We start from the raw sequence: 22,099 nt of genomic DNA, 5'->3' as shown, positions 1-22,099 counted from the left end.
TCCGATAATCCGATGGGTATGGAGATGTTGATGAAATTCAATACCTGATGGGTATGGGGATGGGTATGGGGATGAATTTAATAAATGGATATGGGGATGAATGTATTAAATTCGATCTATACCCTACCCATTGTCATCCCTAAGAATTAACATATAACAATTACTAACGACAACAAGTACAGATTTAGTAAGTTTGAAATGGTCAAAGGCACAAATTCTCAATCAAAGCATCATTTCCCTTCCTTTCTGGTGCTTTTGATTTAAATTAATATTATATATGAATCAAAAATCATGAACTCGGTACTTTTTTCTATGGAAATTTTTTCATAAAATTTTGTTTTTTTTTAAAAATATATTTACGGGTATATCTTAGCACATAACTCTTGCATACATATTAAATCTTAACATATAATATAATTTTATTTAAATATAGTCTGTTGATATAATTTTTAAATTATTATTTGGAATTTGGTTTGTATATATTTTTGAGTTAACAAAACAATAAATATATTTAATAATTATTAGAGGAGTACAACATTGCTCTCGATATAATTCCTAATTCCCTGGCCTCCTGATGGTTGTTATGAAGTTCATATATACATTATTATTATTATTATTGTTTGAAAAACGAAAACATAATAAATAAAAAATTAATAAGCTCATGAAAGAAATAATCATTAGGTTTTTCTGGGTCTCTTTTAAAGGAAATGGGTGGTAGGCTTTATCAGATAGATAGATGGGTGTCCAAAGAGAAAGGGAAGGAATAATATTTAAAGAGAATCTGATCTGAGTGTCATTTTGGGTTTCTTGTTTCAACGGTCTTCGTTTCATTGGGAGGTGTGAAATATTCATCAAACATTTTTCTGGAGAAAGCTGAAACCCGGCCATACGTTTTTTTGCATGTAGGGAGGGTGTGGTGGTGGTGGTGGTGGGATTTTCAGATTTTCGGGGAAAATAATGTTGGCAATGAATAAAATGGAGAAGGAATTCGATGCGAAGATGAGGATTCAGAATAGCAGTTCATCTTCTAACAACAACAACAATCCTCAGAGATCTAAGAGCTTTACCTTTAGAGCACCGCAGGAGAATTTCAGCATCCAAGATTTTGAATTGGGCAAGATTTATGGTGTTGGTTCTTATTCCAAGGTCCAATCTTTTTTATGATTTCCTCCATATTTATTTGGAATCTCGTTATTTCTCTATATTATTTAGTCCGACAAATTTAACTGAATTTCTATTGTTTTCCTCCTCTGACTCTGGTTAAAAATGCCCCCAATTTGTATTATGATTCGAAAAGAAAGAAACATGAAATTGATTTAATTTTCGTAATTTTCTTTACCATTTATGAATTTTGGCATGTGGTGGAACAGAAGAAGAGGATCCGTGTTTATATCCTTGACACTCAAATTAGGGGTGTAAGCCTTCTCACGTAAACATGTAGTTTTTTGTAGCCATTACTTTTTGAAAAGTTCTACTTCCTATTTGGTGCTAAGTATGCGTGGCCACAAATAAGGGATACCATGTCCATGACTCGATACAATTTTGAGCAACTTCTTAATTTAAAGACAAAACCTAGCTTCAAGATTTTATCATTTCTAGAATATTTTTGTTTGCATTTACTTTTTGAGGAACTTGACGGATCATGCAAGTACTGAATATGTATGTCTCTATATATGAACTTATAACCGTGTAAGACACGTAGTATGTGTGTGTGTTATCGTTTTTGCTGTTGTTCTTTCTTCTTCTTCTTTTTTGTGGGAAGCAGGGAATGTTGGCTGAGTTTTTTAAAAATGAATTTCACTACTGACTGATAACGTAACTTGAACTTCGAGGATTTGAAGTTGGCTTAACAAATAAATCAAACAGTCAGTTGTATGAATTGGTGGTGAGGCAAACCCCTAAGGTGTGCCATAATTGTCGAACAAAGTATGAAGTGAGCGGTGAATTCTTTTTAAGAATCACTCTTTGAAAGTATCAACTGAAACTTGAACCCATGCCCATGGATAATGAATCGAATCTTTTCCATCGGCATGGTTTGTTGTTACCTCTGGAGCTATACTTCACTAGAAGCATTGGACATGCTAACTTCAGCGATTCTTGGTATTAGGATAGAATCGAGACTTAGCTTCTGGTAAAGAGGGCTTGCAAATTACGATTATTCAATATATTTACTTGTGACGTTCTACGACAAGTTTTACCTTTTGCCTTTCTTATCATAACTTTTGTATCCCATGTATAAGGGAATTTTTTTTGTTATGACAGCAAAAGTTTTCCTCTGTCATCTAGCTTAGGTTCTTCTAGTAAGTTCCTAACAATTTTGCCTGCTTCATTATTTTGACCTTGTACTTAATTTCGTACTTAATTTTGTTCTTCAAAATTTCTTAATAGTATGCTGTGGTATTGGTGTGTCGTATTAACAAAATTTTCAGGGTATTCAACAGCTGAGAATTTTCCCGATCGGTGATGTTAGACTTATTATTTTGTACATAATCAAGGCTATCAATGCTTCTACTTATTTATTTAATCTGTTTTGCCAACAGGTTGTCAGAGCGAAGAAGAAAGACACAGGAAATGTTTATGCGATGAAAATCATGGACAAAAAGTTCATTACGAAAGAAAATAAAACAGCTTATGTAAAATTGGAGCGCATAGTATTAGATCAGTTAGATCATCCTGGTGTAGTGCGATTGTTTTTTACATTTCAAGACACTTTCTCTCTCTGTGAGTATTATTTTCGTCATTTCGTATTATTTTCTTTGATCAATATCATTGATCTTGGCTGGTGCGTAATTTAATGATCTCATGCTCAATTCTATTCTGAAGATATGGCGCTCGAATCATGTGAAGGTGGAGAGCTTTTTGATCAGATATTGAGGGTAAGTAAAATTTCAAAAGCATGAGCTTGTGGTGTTTTGAAATCAGGTTATTTTCAGAATTTTAATAAAAAATTAGCAAGCATAATATTCTACAATTGATCTTTTTCAATAAACTGCTAATAAATATATGGTAATGAGAATATATAAGAGATGGGAAAGAGTTTATGACAAAGGCAAGAACATGGAGATTTGTAGGTGTTTAACTGTCTTGTGTTGTTTTCTGATCCAATAATGAAGAAACTCAGAAGACAATAATTATATATTTTACTGACCCTTGAACATTCAGCATCATTAGTTGACATATGTTTGGTTTGCTGCCCATTTATGTTGATACGGAACTTGAAATTGTTTTGTGTTACTTCTCCATTGATACTTTTTATTTCTATGAATCTTTGAGACCTTCGAAATTGTCAGATGTAGCTGGCTTTGTGTTCCAGTTGCTCCGGAAATTCCAAAATCTGATTTCATACTTACAAAAAAAGAACCCGAATAATATGCTTATTACTCTTGGTTTATGTGCTGTGTTTTATTCATTTGCTGTCTTGTTCAAAGTTAAGTATATATCTGGCCAACTTGGCCAACCTCTGTACAATGTTAATGTAGTTGATTCTGCTTTTGCAGAAAGGCCGTTTGTCCGAGGAGGAGGCTCGTTTCTATGCAGCTGAAGTTGTTGATGCTCTTGAATACATACATAGTATGGGATTGATACATCGAGATATTAAGGTATTTTGTGACTTTGAAACCTTTCCTCGGGCACATTATATATGCTTATAGTTTCTTGAATGTCAGCCGGAGAACCTGCTACTCACTGAAGATGGACATATAAAGATTGCTGATTTTGGTAGTGTAAAGCCGATGCAAGATAGCCGGATCACAGTCCTTCCAAATGCTGCATCAGGTAACCTTTGACAAATTCTTTATGCTTCATAGAAATTAAGTTGCCATAATATTATGAAAATATTTAAAAATAACTAATTTTGTCCATAAATGTGCTTAGATGATAAGGCCTGTACATTCGTGGGAACAGCTGCTTATGTACCTCCAGAAGTTTTGAACTCCTCTCCAGCTACTTTTGGGTGATGAACTTAATACTTGTTACTCATTAATTTACCCATTTTTCAAAGTCTCTCGGCAATACTCTTTTATATTTTTTGACTGATATAATTTTCTGCTTCAAAGTGACATCTATCTCTTAAAACCCAAATTTAACCAGGAATGACCTTTGGGCACTTGGATGTACGCTGTACCAAATGCTTTCCGGAACTTCTCCTTTTAAAGATGCTAGTGAATGGCTCATTTTCCAAAGAATTATTGCTAGAGATATAAAATTTCCAAATTATATTTCAGCAGAAGCGCGAGATCTCATCGATCAGTTGTTGGTAAGCCCTTTGCGCTTACTTCATATAAGTTAAGTTTAGTTTTTTTTCTTTCTTTTCTACAAGTTTATGAGTTGCTTGTGGGTATACGCTTTATTGTTTCCAATTTGGACTGTGGTTCTCGATGTTTTGATCTAGAAACTTCAGAAGGTTGAGTTTTAGCTGTAAATATTAAATTTCACGTAACAGGTGCATAAACTATTGGCCTAATTTTGCCTCTTCTGTATGATCTCATATAGGACATAGATCCCAGTAAGCGGCCTGGTGCAGGACCCAGTGGTTATGCTTCACTGAAAAAGCATCCTTTTTTCAAAGGGATCGATTGGAATAATTTGAGGACAGGAATTCCTCCTAAACTTGCTTTGGAGCCGAGGGTATGAGATTTTTCTTCTGTATTTTCCTTGAATTTTTTCGTCGAATTAGGAAATGCAAAAAATATGATAAATATCGAATTCACATCCTTAAGCCAATGTGAAGAGAGTCTAATTTAATGTCTTCATCTCACTTCTTGCAGGGTCAAACTACTGGAGGTGAAGACCAAGATTCTTCATGGAATCCATCACATGTTGGAGATAGTTCAGCCAAAATAAATGATGTTAACATTGGCACCACGTCAGTTTCTGAAGCTGGTAGCATAAATAGGCTTGCTTCGATTGATTCATTTGATTCGAAATGGTAACTGCCTATAGTCTTTTCTTTGTTTTCTTTTGTTTTCCTATCCTTTTTGCTTTCTTTCTTTTAAAATTTGTTTGTGCTTTCTGAGGAACATTGGATGGATATTGTTGATATAATTAACGGTTTGGGAAATTTTCATCTCGCAAAATAAGTTTTTCATCATCATTTTGTCCCCTGTTTGACTTTCTGCTGGCATCCTCGGTTTTCTCTGTTTTTTTACTTTTCTTCTGAACTTCTGAGCAGGCAGCAATTCTTGGAGCCGGGAGAATCTGTTCTTATGATCTCCATGGTCAAGAAATTGCAGAAACTGACAAACAAGAAAGTCCAGCTTATTCTCACGAATAAGCCGAAGTTAATTTATGTAGACCCTACAAAATTGGTGGTTAAAGGAAATATAATATGGTCCGACAATCCCAATGATCTTAGCATTCAGATTACAAGCCCTTCTAATTTCAAGATATGCACTGTAAGTCATGCTCCATCTCATCTAACTTGTTATTTCACTTCATATATAAATTTTTTTAACACCACTGATCGTGGAGCCAAGCTTTTTCTATTAAGTTACAATGAGTGTGGAATTTACCACTCATTTATATTTGTTTTGATGGAAACTTCAATGTCAAGTATATGCAATGCATTTTTCATACATCAAATAGGACTATGCTAATTGAAAAACAATAATTACCTTAACTACATTAAAAAGGAAAAAATCATATGAAGTATAGTTGATAAAAAAAGGTAAGAAATAACCTAAATCACACGGAGATCTTGATTTATAAAAAAGGTATCTTATACCAGGGAAATAAGACAATCAATAAAACTGAACTTCGGATGTTAAATTACAAAGTATAGATATCTATTAATGTAGAAAGTTTAGCGTTTCAAAATGGAGAAGTGAGAACAAAATTTTTTAAAATTTATGGGTAGATGCCTGAGTTTTAGTGTGAAAGTACATAGTCCACTATTTAATTTGTTGGATTGAGCAATCATAAAGGAGTGAAGTTTAGTGTTTGAATCCCGAGTGTTTAAAATTTGAAATGACATATCAATGAATTTGGAGTGAGGCTATTTTGAACATTGTAGTTGAGCTGAATAATAAATTGGAAGTAGCGGACCATTGCAAACAATGCCCGAGTCGACTAAAAAAATTACTTGCTGAAGTGGGAAGGACTCCATATCATTAATGTGGATATCTTAGTATAAATCAAGATTGCCCAAGACGAGAAAACAAGGTTGACAGAGAACTTGTAATGGTTGAGCTATAACTGATTCTTTGTTGAAATGTAAAATGGGATGTTTATGATGATCTGTGGTTCATGGGAAGGGGTCAAGGCATCATTGATGCATTCAAGCTAAAATTTAGTTGGTTGATTTCTAAAGTGACACCCAACTAAAAATTATGCCTGACCGTTGAGGATCCTTTGGTTTATCTGGTGTTGACTGACACATTCTTATGGGCAACACGGAACACTATCACTGCTGTTTAAAAACTCTCTCTCGAACATATGAAAAATGACTAAATTCCCTGACCTGGGGCATGAATCGCTCATTATACTTTAGCAACATATAATGTTTTGTTGTAGATGTGTCAATTTTTTTGATTCTTATGTGTTATTTAAATAAATATGGTCTTGATATAGCCGAAAAAAGTTATTACATTCGAGGATGCAAAACAAAGAGCCTTACAGTGGAAAAAGGCAATCGAGGCCCTTCAGAATCGATGAATATTCTGTCTGATTTGGATACAAGAAAATGACAGACATACACACCGTAATTTCATGAACGGATGGAAAGCTCAGGTTGAGGAAAGTTAAGTCATCGAAGTTACAGAATTGGCGCCAATCAATCTTATTTACATGAGCGGAAGGCTAGAAAGAATCAAATCAATTGATTTATTAATTAATTGTTATATTTTATTTTGACAAGCAAGTGATTGTATTGATTTATTAGTGACTAAATTTCTTTGTGATCTGTAGTTTATTGTTTTGATTAGACTAGTTAGAAATGAAATTGTCGCTCAATACTCCTCTCGTCCATCCTCGAGCGCCTGACCTCAACCATTTTTAAAAAAAGTCGTAAACTTGTGTCTCGACATTTTTGCTTATTTTTTGCTGTTGGCCGATTTGTGCTTCACAAAGTTAAACCTTGTGAGGAAATCTTCCGGGTGAGATGTTAACTGTAATCAAATGGTTCTCATCGGTATTATTTATTTGAGTAGCTTTTTTTAACAAACGTGTAAGACCTTGCACTGTATTGTCTTAAATAATGTTTGAATTATCGATAATCATATGATTATTTCACATTGATCATATTGTTGAGAATGGCTGTGATAAAATTTTGGCGAAGTTACAGACTCGGGCTTGAATGTGTTCGAGATGTGTGTTGGACTGCAGTGTAGCGGATCTACAAGATATTACTATATCTAGCATAACTACTTATTTATTAGTCCACATGAGGTGATGATAATTTCATTAGATAGCCAATTCATAGGGACAAACGTGTGTTTTCAGTTTTGTCCAACACGAATCTTAATGTACATGTGATATTTACAAATCGAATTTGGAAATCAAAACGACTCTAAAAAAAACTCTAGCATACCAACGAGGAGATTTTTGCAAGCCACTTGTGTTGTCAATTTTAAGCGTAAAACGATATGAGTCTTAATGCAATTATGATATTTAGAATGGAATCCGGAAAAAGAACAGTTGATATTCGGGAATCGAAACTACTCTCGAAACACTCTAGCATGCCAATGAGGAGGTTTATGGAGGAAGCCACGTCTGTCATCATCTTTGTGTGTAGACAATGGGTCAATTCTTGGAGATTTAATAAAATAAATATATAAATGTAGAAAGAAATGATATTGGAGAAAAACAATTGTTCTATTCCACCGAGAAAGCCAATTACATATACTGGAGAACATAACAAATAAACCACTATTCAAGGAAAATACTACAGACCTAAGCAACCAAGCTATAAACATGGAAGGCTAGTAAATAAGTTACAACAAACTTCACAAAGCTAGCTAACAGAAATGGGTTATCCACACTCCCCCTCAAGGTTGATTGTAAATGTTGAGTAAATCAAGCTTGCTACACATTTCTTGAAAATTAGCTCGATGAAGTGCCTTAGTAAGAATGTCAGCAACTTGGAGCTTTGATGAGACGTAGTTCATTGAGATTTCCTTTCCTTCAATCTTCTCACTGATGAAATGACGGTCGATCTCTATGTGCTTAGTACGATCATGTTGAACTGTGTCCATTGATATGCTAATTGATGCCTGGTTATCACGCAACAAGCGTAGCGGACCATTCATTGTAATTTTAAGATCTTCTAGGAGTTTCCTTAACCAAATTCTTTCACAAACACCACTAGCTAAAGCTCGGAGTTCAGCTTCTGCACTACTTCGTGCTACGACACTTTGCTTCTTACTCCGCCAAGTCACCAAATTCCCCCATACAAACGTGCACATTCCTGAAGTTGATCTCCTGTCACTCAATGAACCAGCCCAGTCTGCGTCCGTGTAAACATCAATTGTTCGCATCTGTGACTTTTTGAAGAATAAACCAATATCGGGTGTGCCCTTTAAGTACCTGAGGATCATCATGACTGCTTCCATGTGAGAAGTTGAGGGATGTTCATGAATCGACTAACCATGTTAACTGCGAATCCAATGTCTGGTCTAGTGTGTGCTAGATAAATTAGCTTCCCAACTAAATGTTGATATCTCCCCCTGTCTACAGACTCTTATGAAATTCTGACCTGTAATTTGATGTTGGGATCCATAGGAGTTGCAGTCGGCTTACAATTAGTCATACCTGTCTCTTTGAGTAGGTCTAGAGTATACTTTCTCTGTGAAAATGTGATTCCTCTACTTGATCGACCCAGTTCCATGCCAAGGAAGTACTTCATCTGGCTGAGGTCCTTCATTTCAAACAATGAGCTGAGAGTGTTTTTGAGTTCTTTTATGCCTTCCAAGTTATCTTCGGTGATCACAATATCATCCACATACACGATGAGAATGGTACACTTTCCATTTGTTGTATGTTTTGTGAATAACGTGTGATCGGCATAGCTTTGAGTGAAACCATCATGTTTGAGAGCTCGAGAGAATTTATCAAACCATGCTCTAGGAGTTTGCTTGAGACCATACAATGACTTCTTCAACCTGCATACTTTGTTCCTGTTCGATTCATCGCAAAAACCTGGTGGAATCTGCATATAAACTTCTTCCTCGAGGTCACCATTGAGGAAGGCGTTTTTTTATGTAAAACTGAAATAGGGGCCAATCTAGGTTAGCAGCCAGTGAGAGAAGTACACGTACCGTGTTGAATTTGGCTACAGGTGCAAAGGTTTCACTATAATCTTTCCCCATATGCCTGTGTATATCCTTTTGCAACAAGTCTGGATTTGAGCTTATCGATTGATCCATCCGGACGGTGTTTGATAGTGAACAGCCACTTACAACCAACGGCTCGTTTTCCATGGGGCAAATATGTGATCTCCCAGGTGCCATTACTTTCAAGAGCTCCAATATCCTCATGTGTAGCCTGCTTCCACTCAGGTATCTCCAGGGCTTCTTCAACTGAGCGAGGTATCGTTACCTTGTCTAGCTGTGATAGGAATGCTCTGAAGTTGGATGATAGGTTTCCATAATAGATATAGTCACTGAGTTGGTATGGGCCACATGACATGGTTGGTTTCCTCAGGGCTATAGGCACATTCAAGTCAGTTTGCTCATTATCAGGAGTGACAACATTAGATGAGTTACTTTGTGAATCATCTTGCACCTGTGAATCAGGACTTTGTTCCTGTGACTCATGGATGTGTGTGTGGTTTCTCCTGGATATTGGCATGATGATCTGAGGTTGGCTGCACATGAGTGTGAGGTGGGGTTGAAGTGGAGCTAGAGGAAGTGTGTATGGTGTTGAGTGTGGTCGGATCTGGATTGAAATACATCCACGACTGAGACTGAGATTCACTAGAGTTCTCCCCCTGAATCGAAGTGGAAGTGAAATATGGGTTGTGTTCCACAAACGTCACATCCATTGTGGTATAGTATTTGCGGAGAGAGGGTGAAAGACATTTATACCCTTTTTGAATTGCCGAGTAGCGTAGGAAGACACATTTGATGAATTTTGGGTATAGTTTAGTCTGACCATATTGATGTACAAAGGCAGCGCACCCAAATACCTTGAGTGGGATGGTGGTGATTAGTCTAGTTGAAGGGTATGTTTTGAGAAGGGTTTGACACGAAGACTGAAATTTTAAGACTCGTGATGGCATGCGATTTATAAGAAAAGTGGCAGTTAAAACAGCATCACCCCAGAAGTGTTTGGGAACATTGGTGGTAAACATGAGTGAGCGTGCAACTTCGAGTAGGTGTCTGTTTTTCCGTTCCGCAATACCATTTTGTTGAGGGGTTTGGGTACATGAACTAGTGTGGACTATGCCATGTGTTTTAAAATAACAGCCTAGTTGATCATTAAAGAATTCACCAGCATTATCTGTATGAAAGATGTTGATATTTGCCTGGAATTGGGTTTGTATCATAACATGGAAGTTTTTGAACAATTGGCAGGCTTCAGACTTGTCTTTCATAAGGTACACCCAGCTAAGACGAGTATGATCATCGACGAACAGTAGGAACCACCAAGTTCTATTGAGATTAGAGACCCGGGATGGTCCCCATACATCGCAATGGATCATAGAAAAAGGATGGGATGGGGTGTATGGTCTAGGATAATATGAACTTCGTGTATGCTTTGCAAATTGACATATATCACATGAATAATGCTTTGCCTTTTTATTAATGAACAATGATGGATATAAGTGCTCAAGATACATAAAGTTAGGGTGTCCTAGACGATAATGATGAAACATAATCTCACTATCTTTATTAACTGGAAAGTGAAAAGAACTAGCAAAGCACGACATAGTTGGGCTGGCTGTAATGCATGGAACCGGTGGTTTTTGATTACTTTTGAGTAGATATATGCCACCACGTAGCTCAGCACATCCAATCATCATCCCCGAGTCCTGATCCTGAAAAGAACATGAGCGAGAAGTGAAGGTTGTTAGGCAATTAGAATCACGAAGCTCAGCCCGGAGAGAAGACCCAGCTCCAATGAACTCACTGAATGAGAGCACAACCCTCCCGGAATCATCCCGAACAACGCCACCAGCAGCAGAGTCCCCAGCTATACCACGCGAGCTCCCATCCACGTTAAGCTTGAATCACCCGGACGGCGGTTGAAGCCAGCGAACAATCGTCGTCCTATGTAAAATGTGGAGAGCAACCGAAATACCCATCGATCTCGCCACATGAAACACACCCAGCCAATGTCTGGGCTTGACAGTACGCGCAGAGTGGGCGAGACGCAGGTAAGACAAAATCTGGTACTTCACCGTCTCCCCAGAGATGGGAAGATGACGGTGCTTAGCATCGTTCTGCGCAGTCCAGATGAACCACAGAACGATGCAGGGGAGAAACTCCCGCACATGGCCCACCTGGGACCAGACCAAGTCTCTTTTCCACGTACTGAGGAACAAACTGAAATCCTCAGTGTCGGGAATACAGACCCGAAAAACGGCGCCAAAGAAATGCCAAACAGACCGAGGTACCGGGCTGCGAAGGAATATGTGTGTGAATGTCTCGTACATATCACAACACTGACATCTCGAAGCTAACGCAAAACCCCAGCGCTGGAGTACCTCATCGACTGGGAGCCACTGATGCCAGAATCTCCAGAGGAAGAACGACATAGTAGGCCTCAACCAGCTCCCCCAACACGGGCGGAAGATATCAGAAGACAGAGCATGCTGACGGATCAGCTCCCAAGCAGATCTCGCTGAAAAAGCACCATTAGAGCTATGGATCCAGCGGGCCAGATCGGGCTCTCCCGAAAGAACAGGAATCAAAACGATCTCCTCGGCAACCGAAGTAGCAACTACCGCACAAAGACGATCAAAATCCCAGGACCCCTCAGACAAAAAATGAGATATCCGGACATCACGGCCCCCGCGGACCACACACCGGGAGGACAAGGGAGCGTCCCCGAGCCAAGTGTCATCCCAAAAGGATACATCTCCAAGACCAACGCGCCAGCGAATGCCAGGCTCCGCACGAGGGCAGATCCTAAGGAGACGACGCCAAATGGGGGATATAAAACCACGGGCGGGGACACAGGCAGGAGCATCCAGCCGGCAATACTTCCGGAAAAGGAATCTCGCCCATAGAGAGGAGCCCTGCCGAAATCTGAACCATAATTTTATAGAAAAACATTCCACGAGATCTTTCAATCTGCGGAATCCAAGGCCCCCCCCTCAAGCACGGGGAGGCAAGCCCGGGACCACCGGGCCCAGTGCCACTTCCTTTCCAAGGGTCTCGACCCCCAGAGGAAGGCATTGAAGGCCCGCTCAAGCTTCTCCATGACAGCCAGAGGTGGCTGAACCACCTGAAACAGATAAATCGGCATGGAGAGGAGCACGCTACGTATCAGGGTCATGCGGCTACCCGGGGAGGGGGTCCGAACAGACTGTAGGAGGGGCTCAAAAAGGGAGCATGTGCGATCACCCCGATAAAGGGGAACTCCGAGATAGTTGAGGGGCAGATGACCCTCGGCGAACCCGGAGATGCGCAAAAGCCAGGAGCGGAGGCGCCCAGAGCACCTCGGAGGCAAAATCAAAGAACTCTTGGCAGCATTCACACGCTGCCCCGAACAGTTCTTGTAGTGATGCAGAAAATCGACAAGGCGCTGCATACCACGAGACCCACCACTGGCAAAAATAATGACATCATCAGCGTAAGCCAGGTGGGAAATCAAAATATCACAATCAGAACGATACCTAAGCGCAGGATGCTGCAGGTAGAGGCGGTCAAGGCCACGAGAAAGATACTCCGCCCCCAAAATGAAGAGAAGGGGAGACAATGGATCGCCCTGCCGGAGGCCTCTTGTGGAACCAAAAAACCCTGACAGAGAGCCATTGATGTTCACAGAAAAATGACAATGGAAAATACAGGCCGAGACCATAGCCACAACACTCTCTGAAAAACCAAAATGTCTCAAAACGTCAAATAGGAAATGCCACTGGACCCTATCATAGGCCTTGGCCATATCCAACTTCAAGATGACATTACCACCACGAGTGGGGAGAGTAATGCTGTGAATGAGCTCCAGGGCAAGTAGAATATTATCAGAGATCATCTGACCCGGAACGAAGCCACTCTGATTCGGGAAAACAAGTCTCTCCACCACATCCCTCAACCGAGAGTACAACAGCTTCGAGATGATTTTGTTCGTGACATTGCACAGACTGATCGGACGGAAGTCCGACCATGCACGTGCACCCTCAACTTTGGGAATCAGAGTGATCGTGGTGGCGGTAAAACCCTGAGGCATAGGAGAACCCTGGAAAAAATCAAGAACAACACCGAAAACATCCTGATGGACAATCTCCCAGCAATGCTGAAAGAACGCCGAAGAGAAGCCATCAGGGCCAGCAACGCTATCAGGGTGAATGGAGAAGACGATCACGCGGACCTCCTCCAAAGTGGGAATCGCAGCAATACCATCATTCTCCACGGCAGAGATAACCGAGGGAAAACCCGAAAAATCAGGGCAATCGAGCGCAGAGGGCTCCCCGGCAAGAAGATCCTGAAAAAAGAAGGCTCCCGACTGCTGAATCAAATCCTGAGACGTCAGGCAGACCCCATTCTCCCATATGCGGAAAATTTTGTTCGCCACGCGTTTTTTCCTCACCATATTATGGAAGAGAGTCTGGTGTTCCGCTCACCATCCTCAATCCAATGGCAAGCCGCTTTCTGTTTCCAAAAATCCGCCCCCATGGCGGTGATACGGGCCAGATCCTCATTGCGATCGGACAGGGAAGTCCAATTCACGTCAGAAGGGTCGGCCTCACAGACATCCTCAGCTGAACGAACAGCCCTCTCAGCCTCAGTGAGTCTATCAAAGATGTTACGAAAAACATCCCGATTCCACCACCGGAGGTGATGCTTGAGACGCTTCATCTTGGCAAAAAGCCAAGGCATGCCGATCAAACTGCAAGGCAGATTCCAATTAAGCCTCACAGTCTGCAAAAAACCATGGTGCCTAACCCACATACGCTGGAATCAAAACGAGCTCGGCCCACGGGCAAAAACAGGAGCGGTAACCAAAAGCGGACAGTGATCTGAGACAGTACGAGCGAGATGTTCAACCCGAATCGAGCTGAAATGATCTCCCCAATCAACAGAAACCAAGACCCTGTCCAACCGCTTCCAAATGGTCTTATTCGTCCAAGTGAACGAAGACCCCTCAAAACCAGCATCGATCAGGCCAGAATCAAGAATAAAAATGTTGAATTCCTCCATGGGTAGCAACCTACCACCACGGGAGCCCAAACACTCAGACGCATCCCTGACGAAATTAAAGTCGCCCCCAACCAGCCAGGGACCCGAAACAGGCTTAACCAAAAGCAAAGAAGCCCAAATATCCCTACGCTGAACATAATCACATCTAGCATAGACAAAAGAACAAAATATCTCTGTCGACAAGAAAGAGGCAGAGACTCTGATGTGAAGGAACTGAGCATGATAAAAAACACACTCCGCCCTCACATCAGCAGCAAAAAAAAAACCCAGATATGACCGGAGAGATTAGAGATGACTCCAGAAAACCCCAAATGGCGAGTGATGAATCTCGGATCCAGATCAATCATGGGCTCCAAAACAGCCAAAACCTTAATATGTTTCTCCTTCACAAAGGCATGAAGCCTCTGCTGGGACTCCGAACCTCGAAGTCCCCGGATATTCCAGATTAAGCAATTCATGGGGAACGGGTGGAAGAAGGATCTGATCGCTTTTTACGCAATCGCCGAACATCATCCTGAGGTCTTTTTCTGGGATTGGACATGTCAGTGTCCAGAATACTACACTAAGACCCACAGCTAACTCCAGACACAGAATGTCGATCAAAATCCTAACCAGGATCATCAGCCGACATGTGACTGGGAATCATCTCAAGAATAGGGGGTTCCTGTCGAGCAATCAACTCGTCCAGCATAGAAGTGGCATCAGCAGGGGATGCAGGAAAGGATGGGACAGAGTGACTGCTATGATTTTCAAGACAAACCTCCGGGGGGCAAACACAGTCACCACATCCGGGCGTGGAGACCCAAGGTCGTCCACGCAATCCACATAAGGAGCACTCTCATCGTCCTCTGCCACCGTGGCCTCAGGGTGGTCAGAGATAGGGGCCTCCTGATGAGAACTCAAACCGACAGAGGGATCAAGAGGTTCATCCCTTGGGAGAAGGGACTGTTCCAAATGCTCAGCACCAAGAACATCAGCATGGGGCCCAGAACCAGAATTTTATCCAACCAAATCATCAGCGTCAAAATGCTGGGCTTCATTATGCCAGGGGGACAGGACTTCAAAAGCATTAGATGAAACCACTCGCTGCGGGACAACAGTGCCGGGAGGGGTAACTCCAGCAGGGGGACCCCGACGCACTGTACGCCTCCTCCTCCTCCGTCTGGGACCGAAGCCTATTTCTTGAAGCTGGGGCTGTGGTCCCGTAGGAAAAGCAGGAGTAACACCCTCCTGGGGTGACTGGACTGTAGGAGCAACTGGCTGCTGAGGATTAGAAGAAGCCTGATTAGGCCTTACAGGCCTAGGGTTCTTCCCATGAGAATAACATACACTAGTGGAATGTCCCAGCATCTTGCAATCAGTGCAATACGCAGGGATTTTCTCATATACAACATCAAGGACCTGGGTATGGTCTCCCCAACCTACCCAAACCTGCTTAGTGAGAGGCTCTAAGACATTTATCTCCACACAAACTCGAGCAAAAGAGCCACGAGAAGCATTAGCAGTGTAGTCGTCCATTTTCACCGGTTTACCCACGAGTTTAGCCAAAGCAAAAAGAATGCGTTTGTCAAACAAGTGCAGGGGTAAACCTGGAAAACGAATCCAAATTGGAGCAATGGGGGATTCCTCTTGTAACTGAAATTCAGGGGTCCACTTAGAGAACCTGATCCCCAGTGGTCCCACCATCATGTTCCCTCGCGTCCAGATACGAGCATAGTCCTCTTCACAGGAGAGGGAAATAACAAGAAAACCTCGGGGCAAGAATTTTAAATCAAAGGAACGCACCAGTCCCAATTTACCAAAAGCCATAGAAATCATAGAATTAGGAACTAGTGACCGGTTGCCTGAAATTTTTCCAACCAAAGCATATTTGAAGGGCTCAGACAATGAAGAAATGACCTCAGCTGGGAATCTGATGCCCGGCTTACCATCTATCAAAGACGGTACCCGTCTTCCATCAAATTGAACATATCATCAAAACTTTTCTTCACCGTACGAGGGGACGGTGGTGCTAAAACATCACGAAATGACACATGAATAGAACCAACAACGTTCGTACCTGAACTGGCCGCAGGAACATTGGGATTGGCTGCTGAGTTGACTTCAGTGACTCGAATGTGTGACTCGCCCGAGTTGACTGGCAAGTTACCTGCCGGAGTACCACCATGGATCGGCGAAGCAGCGGAGAACATGAAACCGGTACCCATTCCAGCAGAACCGGGCGGAGGAGGGGCGAAATCGGGAAAAACAGTCGCCGGAAAAGGTGAAGAAATCGGAATTTGGGCGTTTACAATCGCCGGCGAATTTGGAGAAATTGAAGATGCCACAATCTTACCCATAACATGGGGAGTGTACGCTGAAGAGGAATTGAAAATCAGTACTTCCACGGCGGAGTAATTGGACAAAGACGAACTCGCAGCGAGTGAACAGTGGATCGGAAACGTAGATCTGAAATTACCGTCGCCTGAGAACGTCATTGGGGCTAGAACATGAGGCGAAATGTTCGTCTGGGAGGGGGGATTCCAGATCGTGGCTTCACTTGAAAAAAGGTGGCCGGAGACGGCCGGAATCGGCAAAAAACCAGACAAAGTCGGCATGAACAGTGAAGACGGAGATTCAACAGCTGATTGCGGCCGATGAGGGAGGAAAGACGGTCGCGCATGGGGTGCAATAGAAAGGGCACTCAAAGACGCTTCAGATGAAACACATCCGGCACCGGGAGAGGACGTGTACGCCGGCGGCGAAGAAATCATCGGAGACGACAGAATTTCTATTGGCTTGTTTGACGGGAAATCGGACTCCATTTGGACTGAAACTTGGACAGTAAGGTCGCCGTGAGGAGGCGGTTCAGGTGGGGTGGTTGGCCGGCCGGGATCCCGCGGCGGGAGCATGGCGGCGGTAGGCAGTGAATAGTAACGAAATTAGTGTGTTTTTCTCACGCTTTTAGTGTGTGTTTTTTTGAGAAAATTTTTTTTGGGGCGAATGGTTTAGGGTTAAGGGTTTGGGGTTTTTTTTTAAAAAAAAAAACACCGCCGGAAGCGGGGGTTAGGCAAACCCCTACCTGTATATAGCATCAAAACAGCAATACAAGATAACACCTTAAGAGAGGAGGATGAAACCAAAGCTCTCTAAAGGCTAGTCATACAGAACCTAAAAACAAAGACTTAGGGAGGCAAATACACGAGCTAAAAGCAAATCCCTAAGTGAGATGCATAATAAAACATAACACCTAAGAACAACGCTAGAAACATGAAAACAAATCGAAACATATGTAAACAGTTATGATCCAGCTCAAAAATAGGTGCAAAAGACCACCGATGGTACCCATATCTGAGCTGTCTGTCAATGTAATACCAAACTGAAAAGAACAGCCTAATCCGAGATCGATCAACTATGCAGGATCTCGCAGTGAAGAGAGTAATCAGCTGGAAAGTCCCAATATAATTACAGTCGAAGCACCAAAATAAGACCGCAATCCAGCTCAAACCATAGAAGCTCCCAGACCCAATAAGAGAATGACGACGGCCTAAGCTCATAATATCAGAAATGAAAGCATGAATCGCATGACTGTGACTCGGATATAAGAAACAACCAATAGAGAACATCCAGAGCCACCAATGGTCGCAGAAAAATATATAACATAGAAGCCCCGACATGAAGGTAACCCCGGGCCAGAGAAACCAATGAAAAAGATCATCCAGAGCCATCACAACAGTCGGCAAGTAAAAGAGAGAAGTCGTCGGGCAAGGAGAAGCCTGCAAAGAAAGCCCGCCGGGGTCCAGGAATGGACCAAAGAGAAGCACAAACAGAAATAGCGCTCCAGGGAATATGAGAGGGCCAAAGAAAAGCACCAATAGGTAGAGTGCAAGAGCCCACCCAATCCCGAGGAGAAAAAACATGTAGTGTGCGAGTGTCTGAGCCCACTCACACCAGTCTGGCAGAACGGGGGAAAAGAGAAACCCCCTAACTAACAGTACCTGCAAAGAAAAAATATACATATACATATAGAGAGACAAAAGAAATGGATCCAAGAGAAGAGAAGGGCTGCAAACAGCTAAGAACATCTATATCTCAGGTAAGGAAGCCCGGAGCTATCCGAGCGAGCAAGTATAGAAATGTTCCTAGGGAGGGAAGGACCTAACTCTAAGGTAAAGTGCCTAAGGTCATGGGCCCTCGCCGCCAACGCATCCGCCACCGAATTACCCTCCCGGAATATATGCAAAATATGAACAGACCGCCCCCTCAAGAGGACCAGAATCCTGGATACAATGTGATCAAGACCCCAGCAACATCGACGGGAACGAATGAGCTGAATAGAAGTCAGAGAATCAAGCTCGATCCAAAGAGGGAAAAAAGAATGATCGAAACAAAGGAGAAGACCCCTCCAAACCGCCCAAAGCTCAGCCCGGAGAGAAGACCCAGCTCCAATGAACTCGCTGAATGAGAGCACAACCCTCTCGGAATCATCCCGAACAATGCCACCAGCAGCAGAGTCCCTAGATATACCACGCGAGCTCCCATCCACATTAAGCTTGAAGCACCCGGACGGCGGTCTCAGCCAGTGGACAATCGTCGTCCTATGTAATCTGGGGAGAGCAACCGAAATAGGCATCGATCTCGCCACATGAAACACACCCAGCCAATGTCTGGGCTTGACAGTATGCGCAGAGTGGGCGAGACGCAGGTAAGACAAAATCTGGTACTTCACCGTCTCCCCAGAGATGGAAAGATGACGGTGCTTAGCATCGTTCCGCGCAGTCCAGAGGAACCACATAACGATGCAGGGGAGAAACTCCCGCACATGGCCCCCCTGGGACCAGACCAAATCTCTTTTCCACGCACTGAGGAACAAACTGAAATCCTCAGTGTCGGGAATACGGACCAGAAAAATGGCGCCAAAAAAACGCCAAACAGACCGAGCTACCGGGCTGCGAAGGAATATGTGTGTGAATGTCTCGGACATATCACAACACTGACATCTCGAAGCTAACGCAAAACCCCGGCGCTGGAGTACCTCATCAACTGGGAGCCACTGATGCCAAAATCTCCAAAGGAAGAACGACATGGTAGGCCTCAACCAGCTCCCCCAACATGGGCGGAATATATCAGAAGACGGAGCACGCTGACGGATCAGTTCCCAAGCAGATCTCACTGTAAAAGCACCTTCAGAGCTATGGATCCAGCGTGCCAGATCGGGCTCTCCCGAAATAACAGGAATCAAAACGATCTCCTCGGCAACCGAAGTAGCAACTACCGCACAAAGACGATCAAAATCCCAGGACCCCTCAGACAAAAAATGAGATATCGGGACATCACGGCCCCGGGAGGGAAGGACCTAACTCTAAGGTAAAGTGCCTAAGGTCATGGGCCCTCGCCGCCAACGCATCCGCCACCGAATTACCCTCCCGGAATATATGCAAAATATGAACAGACCGCCCCCTCAAGAGGACCAGAATCCTGGATACAATGTGATCAAGACCGCAGCAACATCGACGGGAACGAATGAGCTGAATAGAAGTCAGAGAATCAAGCTCGATCCAAAGAGGGAAAAAAGAATGATCGAAACAAAGGAGAAGACCCCTCCAAACCGCCCAAAGCTCAGCTCGGAGAGAAGACCAGCTCCAATGAACTCGCTGAATGAGAGCACAACCCTCTCGGAATCATCCCGAACAATGCCACCAGCAGCAGAGTCCCTAGATATACCACGCGAGCTCCCATCCACATTAAGCTTGAAGCACCCGGACGGCGGTCTCAGCCAGTGGACAATCGCCGTCCTATGTAATCTGGGGAGAGCAACCGAAATAGGCATCGATCTCGCCACATGAAACACACCCAGCCAATGTCTGGGCTTGACAGTATGCGCAGAGTGGGCGAGACGCAGGTAAGACAAAATCTGGTACTTCACCGTCTCCCCAGAGATGGAAAGATGACGGTGCTTAGCATCGTTCCGCGCAGTCCAGAGGAACCACATAACGATGCAGGGGAGAAACTCCCGCACATGGCCCCCCTGGGACCAGACCAAATCTCTTTTCCACGCACTGAGGAACAAACTGAAATCCTCAGTGTCGGGAATACGGACCAGAAAAATGGCGCCAAAAAAACGCCAAACAGACCGATCTACCGGGCTGCGAAGGAATATGTGTGTGAATGTCTCGGACATATCACAACACTGACATCTCGAAGCTAACGCAAAACCCCGGCACTGGAGTACCTCATCAACTGGGAGCCACTGATGCCAAAATCTCCAAAGGAAGAACGACATGGTAGGCCTCAAACAGCTCCCCCAACACGGGCGAAATATATCAGAAGACGGAGCACGCTGACGGATCAGTTCCCAAGCAGATCTCACTGTAAAAGCACCTTCAGAGCTATGGATCCAGCGTGCCAGATCGGGCTCTCCCGAAATAACAGGAATCAAAACGATCTCCTCGGCAACCGAAGTAGCAACTACCGCACAAAGACGATCAAAATCCCAGGACCCCTCAGACAAAAAATGAGATATCCGGACATCACGGCCCCCGCGGACCACACACCGGGAGGACAAGGGAGCGTCCCCGAGCCAAGTGTCATCCCAAAAGGATACATCTCCAAGACCAACGCGCCAGCGAATGCCAGGCTCCGCACGAGGGCAGATCCTAAGGAGACGACGCCAAATGGGGGATATAAAACCACGGGCGGGGACACAGGCAGGAGCATCCAGCCGGCAATACTTCCGGAAAAGGAATCTCGCCCATAGAGAGGAGCCCTGCCGAAATCTGAACCATAATTTTATAGAAAAAGATTCCACAAGATCTTTCAATCTGCGGAATCCAAGGCCCCCCTCAAGCACGGGAAGGAAAGCCCGGGACCACCGGGCCCAATGCCACTTCCTATCCAAGGGTCTCGACCCCCAGAGGAAGGCATTGAAGACCCGCTCAAGCTTCTCCATGACAGCCAGAGGTGGCTGAACCACCTGAAACAGATAAATCGGCATGGAGAGGAGGACGCTATGTATCAGGGTCATGCGGCTACCCGGGGATAGGGTCCGAATCTCCCAACCCTCTAATTTCCTACGCACAGACTGTAGGAGGGGCTCAAAAAGGGAGCATGTGCGATTACCCCGATAAAGGGGAACTCCTAGGTACTTGAGGGGCAGATGACCCTCAGCAAACCCGATGATGCGTAAAAGCCGGGAGCGGAGGCTCCCAGAGCACCTCGGAGGCAAAATCAAAGAACTCTTGGCAGCATTCACGCGCTGCCCCGAACAGTTCGCGTAGTGATGCAGAAAATCGACAAGGCGTTGCATACCACGAGACCCACCACTAGCAAAAATAATGACGTCATCAGCGTAAGCCAGATGGGAAATCAAAATATCACAATCAGAACGGTACCTGAACGTAGGATGCTGCAGGTAGAGGCGGTCAAGGCCACGAGAAAGATACTCCGCCCCCAAAACAAAGAGAAGGGGAGACAATGGATCGCCCTGCCAGAGGCCTCTGGTGGAACCAAAAAACCCCGATAGAGAGCCATTGATGTTGACGGAGAAATGACAATGGGAAATACAGGCCGAGACCAAAGCCACAACACTCTCTGAAAAACCAAAATGTCTCAAAACATCAATTATGAAAGGCCACTCGACCCTATCATAGGCCTTGGCCATATCCAACTTCAAGATGACATTACCACCACGAGTGGGGAGAGTGAGATTGTGAGTGAGCTCCTGGGCAAGGAGAATATTATCAGAGATTATCCGGCCCGGAACGAAGCCACTCTGGTTCGGTGAAACAAGTCTCTCCACCACATCCCTCAACCGAGAGTAC

At 43.5% G+C, this 22,099-nt stretch overlaps 2 protein-coding genes across 2 annotated transcripts; one reads left to right on the top strand and one right to left on the bottom strand.

Annotated features, from left to right (window-relative positions):
* Positions 1 to 657: 657 nt before the first annotated feature.
* On the top strand, positions 658 to 6,913 carry LOC142533019 (3-phosphoinositide-dependent protein kinase 2-like). The gene is made up of 11 exons (XM_075639604.1): positions 658 to 1,146; positions 2,541 to 2,721; positions 2,824 to 2,876; positions 3,498 to 3,599; positions 3,666 to 3,774; positions 3,874 to 3,952; positions 4,090 to 4,255; positions 4,492 to 4,626; positions 4,767 to 4,927; positions 5,171 to 5,393; positions 6,568 to 6,913. Exons 1-11 carry the CDS (start codon positions 958 to 960, stop codon positions 6,649 to 6,651), a joined length of 1,482 nt encoding a protein of 493 aa, XP_075495719.1. The 5' UTR covers positions 658 to 957; the 3' UTR covers positions 6,652 to 6,913.
* Positions 6,914 to 7,803: 890 nt separating this feature from the next.
* LOC142533791 (uncharacterized) lies at positions 7,804 to 17,327 on the bottom strand. The gene is made up of 2 exons (XM_075640683.1): positions 16,360 to 17,327; positions 7,804 to 10,972 (listed from the first exon to the last, which is right to left on the bottom strand). The coding sequence occupies exons 1-2, from the start codon at positions 17,189 to 17,191 to the stop codon at positions 10,938 to 10,940; spliced, it is 867 nt and encodes a 288-aa protein (XP_075496798.1). The 5' UTR covers positions 17,192 to 17,327; the 3' UTR covers positions 7,804 to 10,937.
* Positions 17,328 to 22,099: the final 4,772 nt, after the last annotated feature.

The sequence above is a fragment of the Primulina tabacum genome, chromosome 18 (genome assembly GCF_025594145.1).
Source record: "Primulina tabacum isolate GXHZ01 chromosome 18, ASM2559414v2, whole genome shotgun sequence".
NCBI classification, from domain to species: domain Eukaryota; kingdom Viridiplantae; phylum Streptophyta; class Magnoliopsida; order Lamiales; family Gesneriaceae; genus Primulina; species Primulina tabacum.
This window is presented reverse-complemented; position numbering and strand designations above follow the sequence as displayed.

Bases quoted from the DNA above. Each gene is read 5' to 3' on its own strand.
- LOC142533019 (XM_075639604.1), top strand. From the start codon at position 958: ATGTTGGCAATGAATAAAATGGAGAAGGAATTCGATGCGAAGATGAGG. The intron at 2,722-2,823 runs GTGAGTATTATT...TCTATTCTGAAG, and splicing joins TCAAGACACTTTCTCTCTCT to ATATGGCGCTCGAATCATGT. The intron at 3,775-3,873 runs GTAACCTTTGAC...AAATGTGCTTAG, and splicing joins CCTTCCAAATGCTGCATCAG to ATGATAAGGCCTGTACATTC.
- LOC142533791 (XM_075640683.1), bottom strand. From the start codon at position 17,191: ATGCTCCCGCCGCGGGATCCCGGCCGGCCAACCACCCCACCTGAACCG. The intron at 10,973-16,359 runs GTACGAACGTTG...TGTTCTTTTCAG, and splicing joins TGTTCCTGCGGCCAGTTCAG to GATCAGGACTCGGGGATGAT.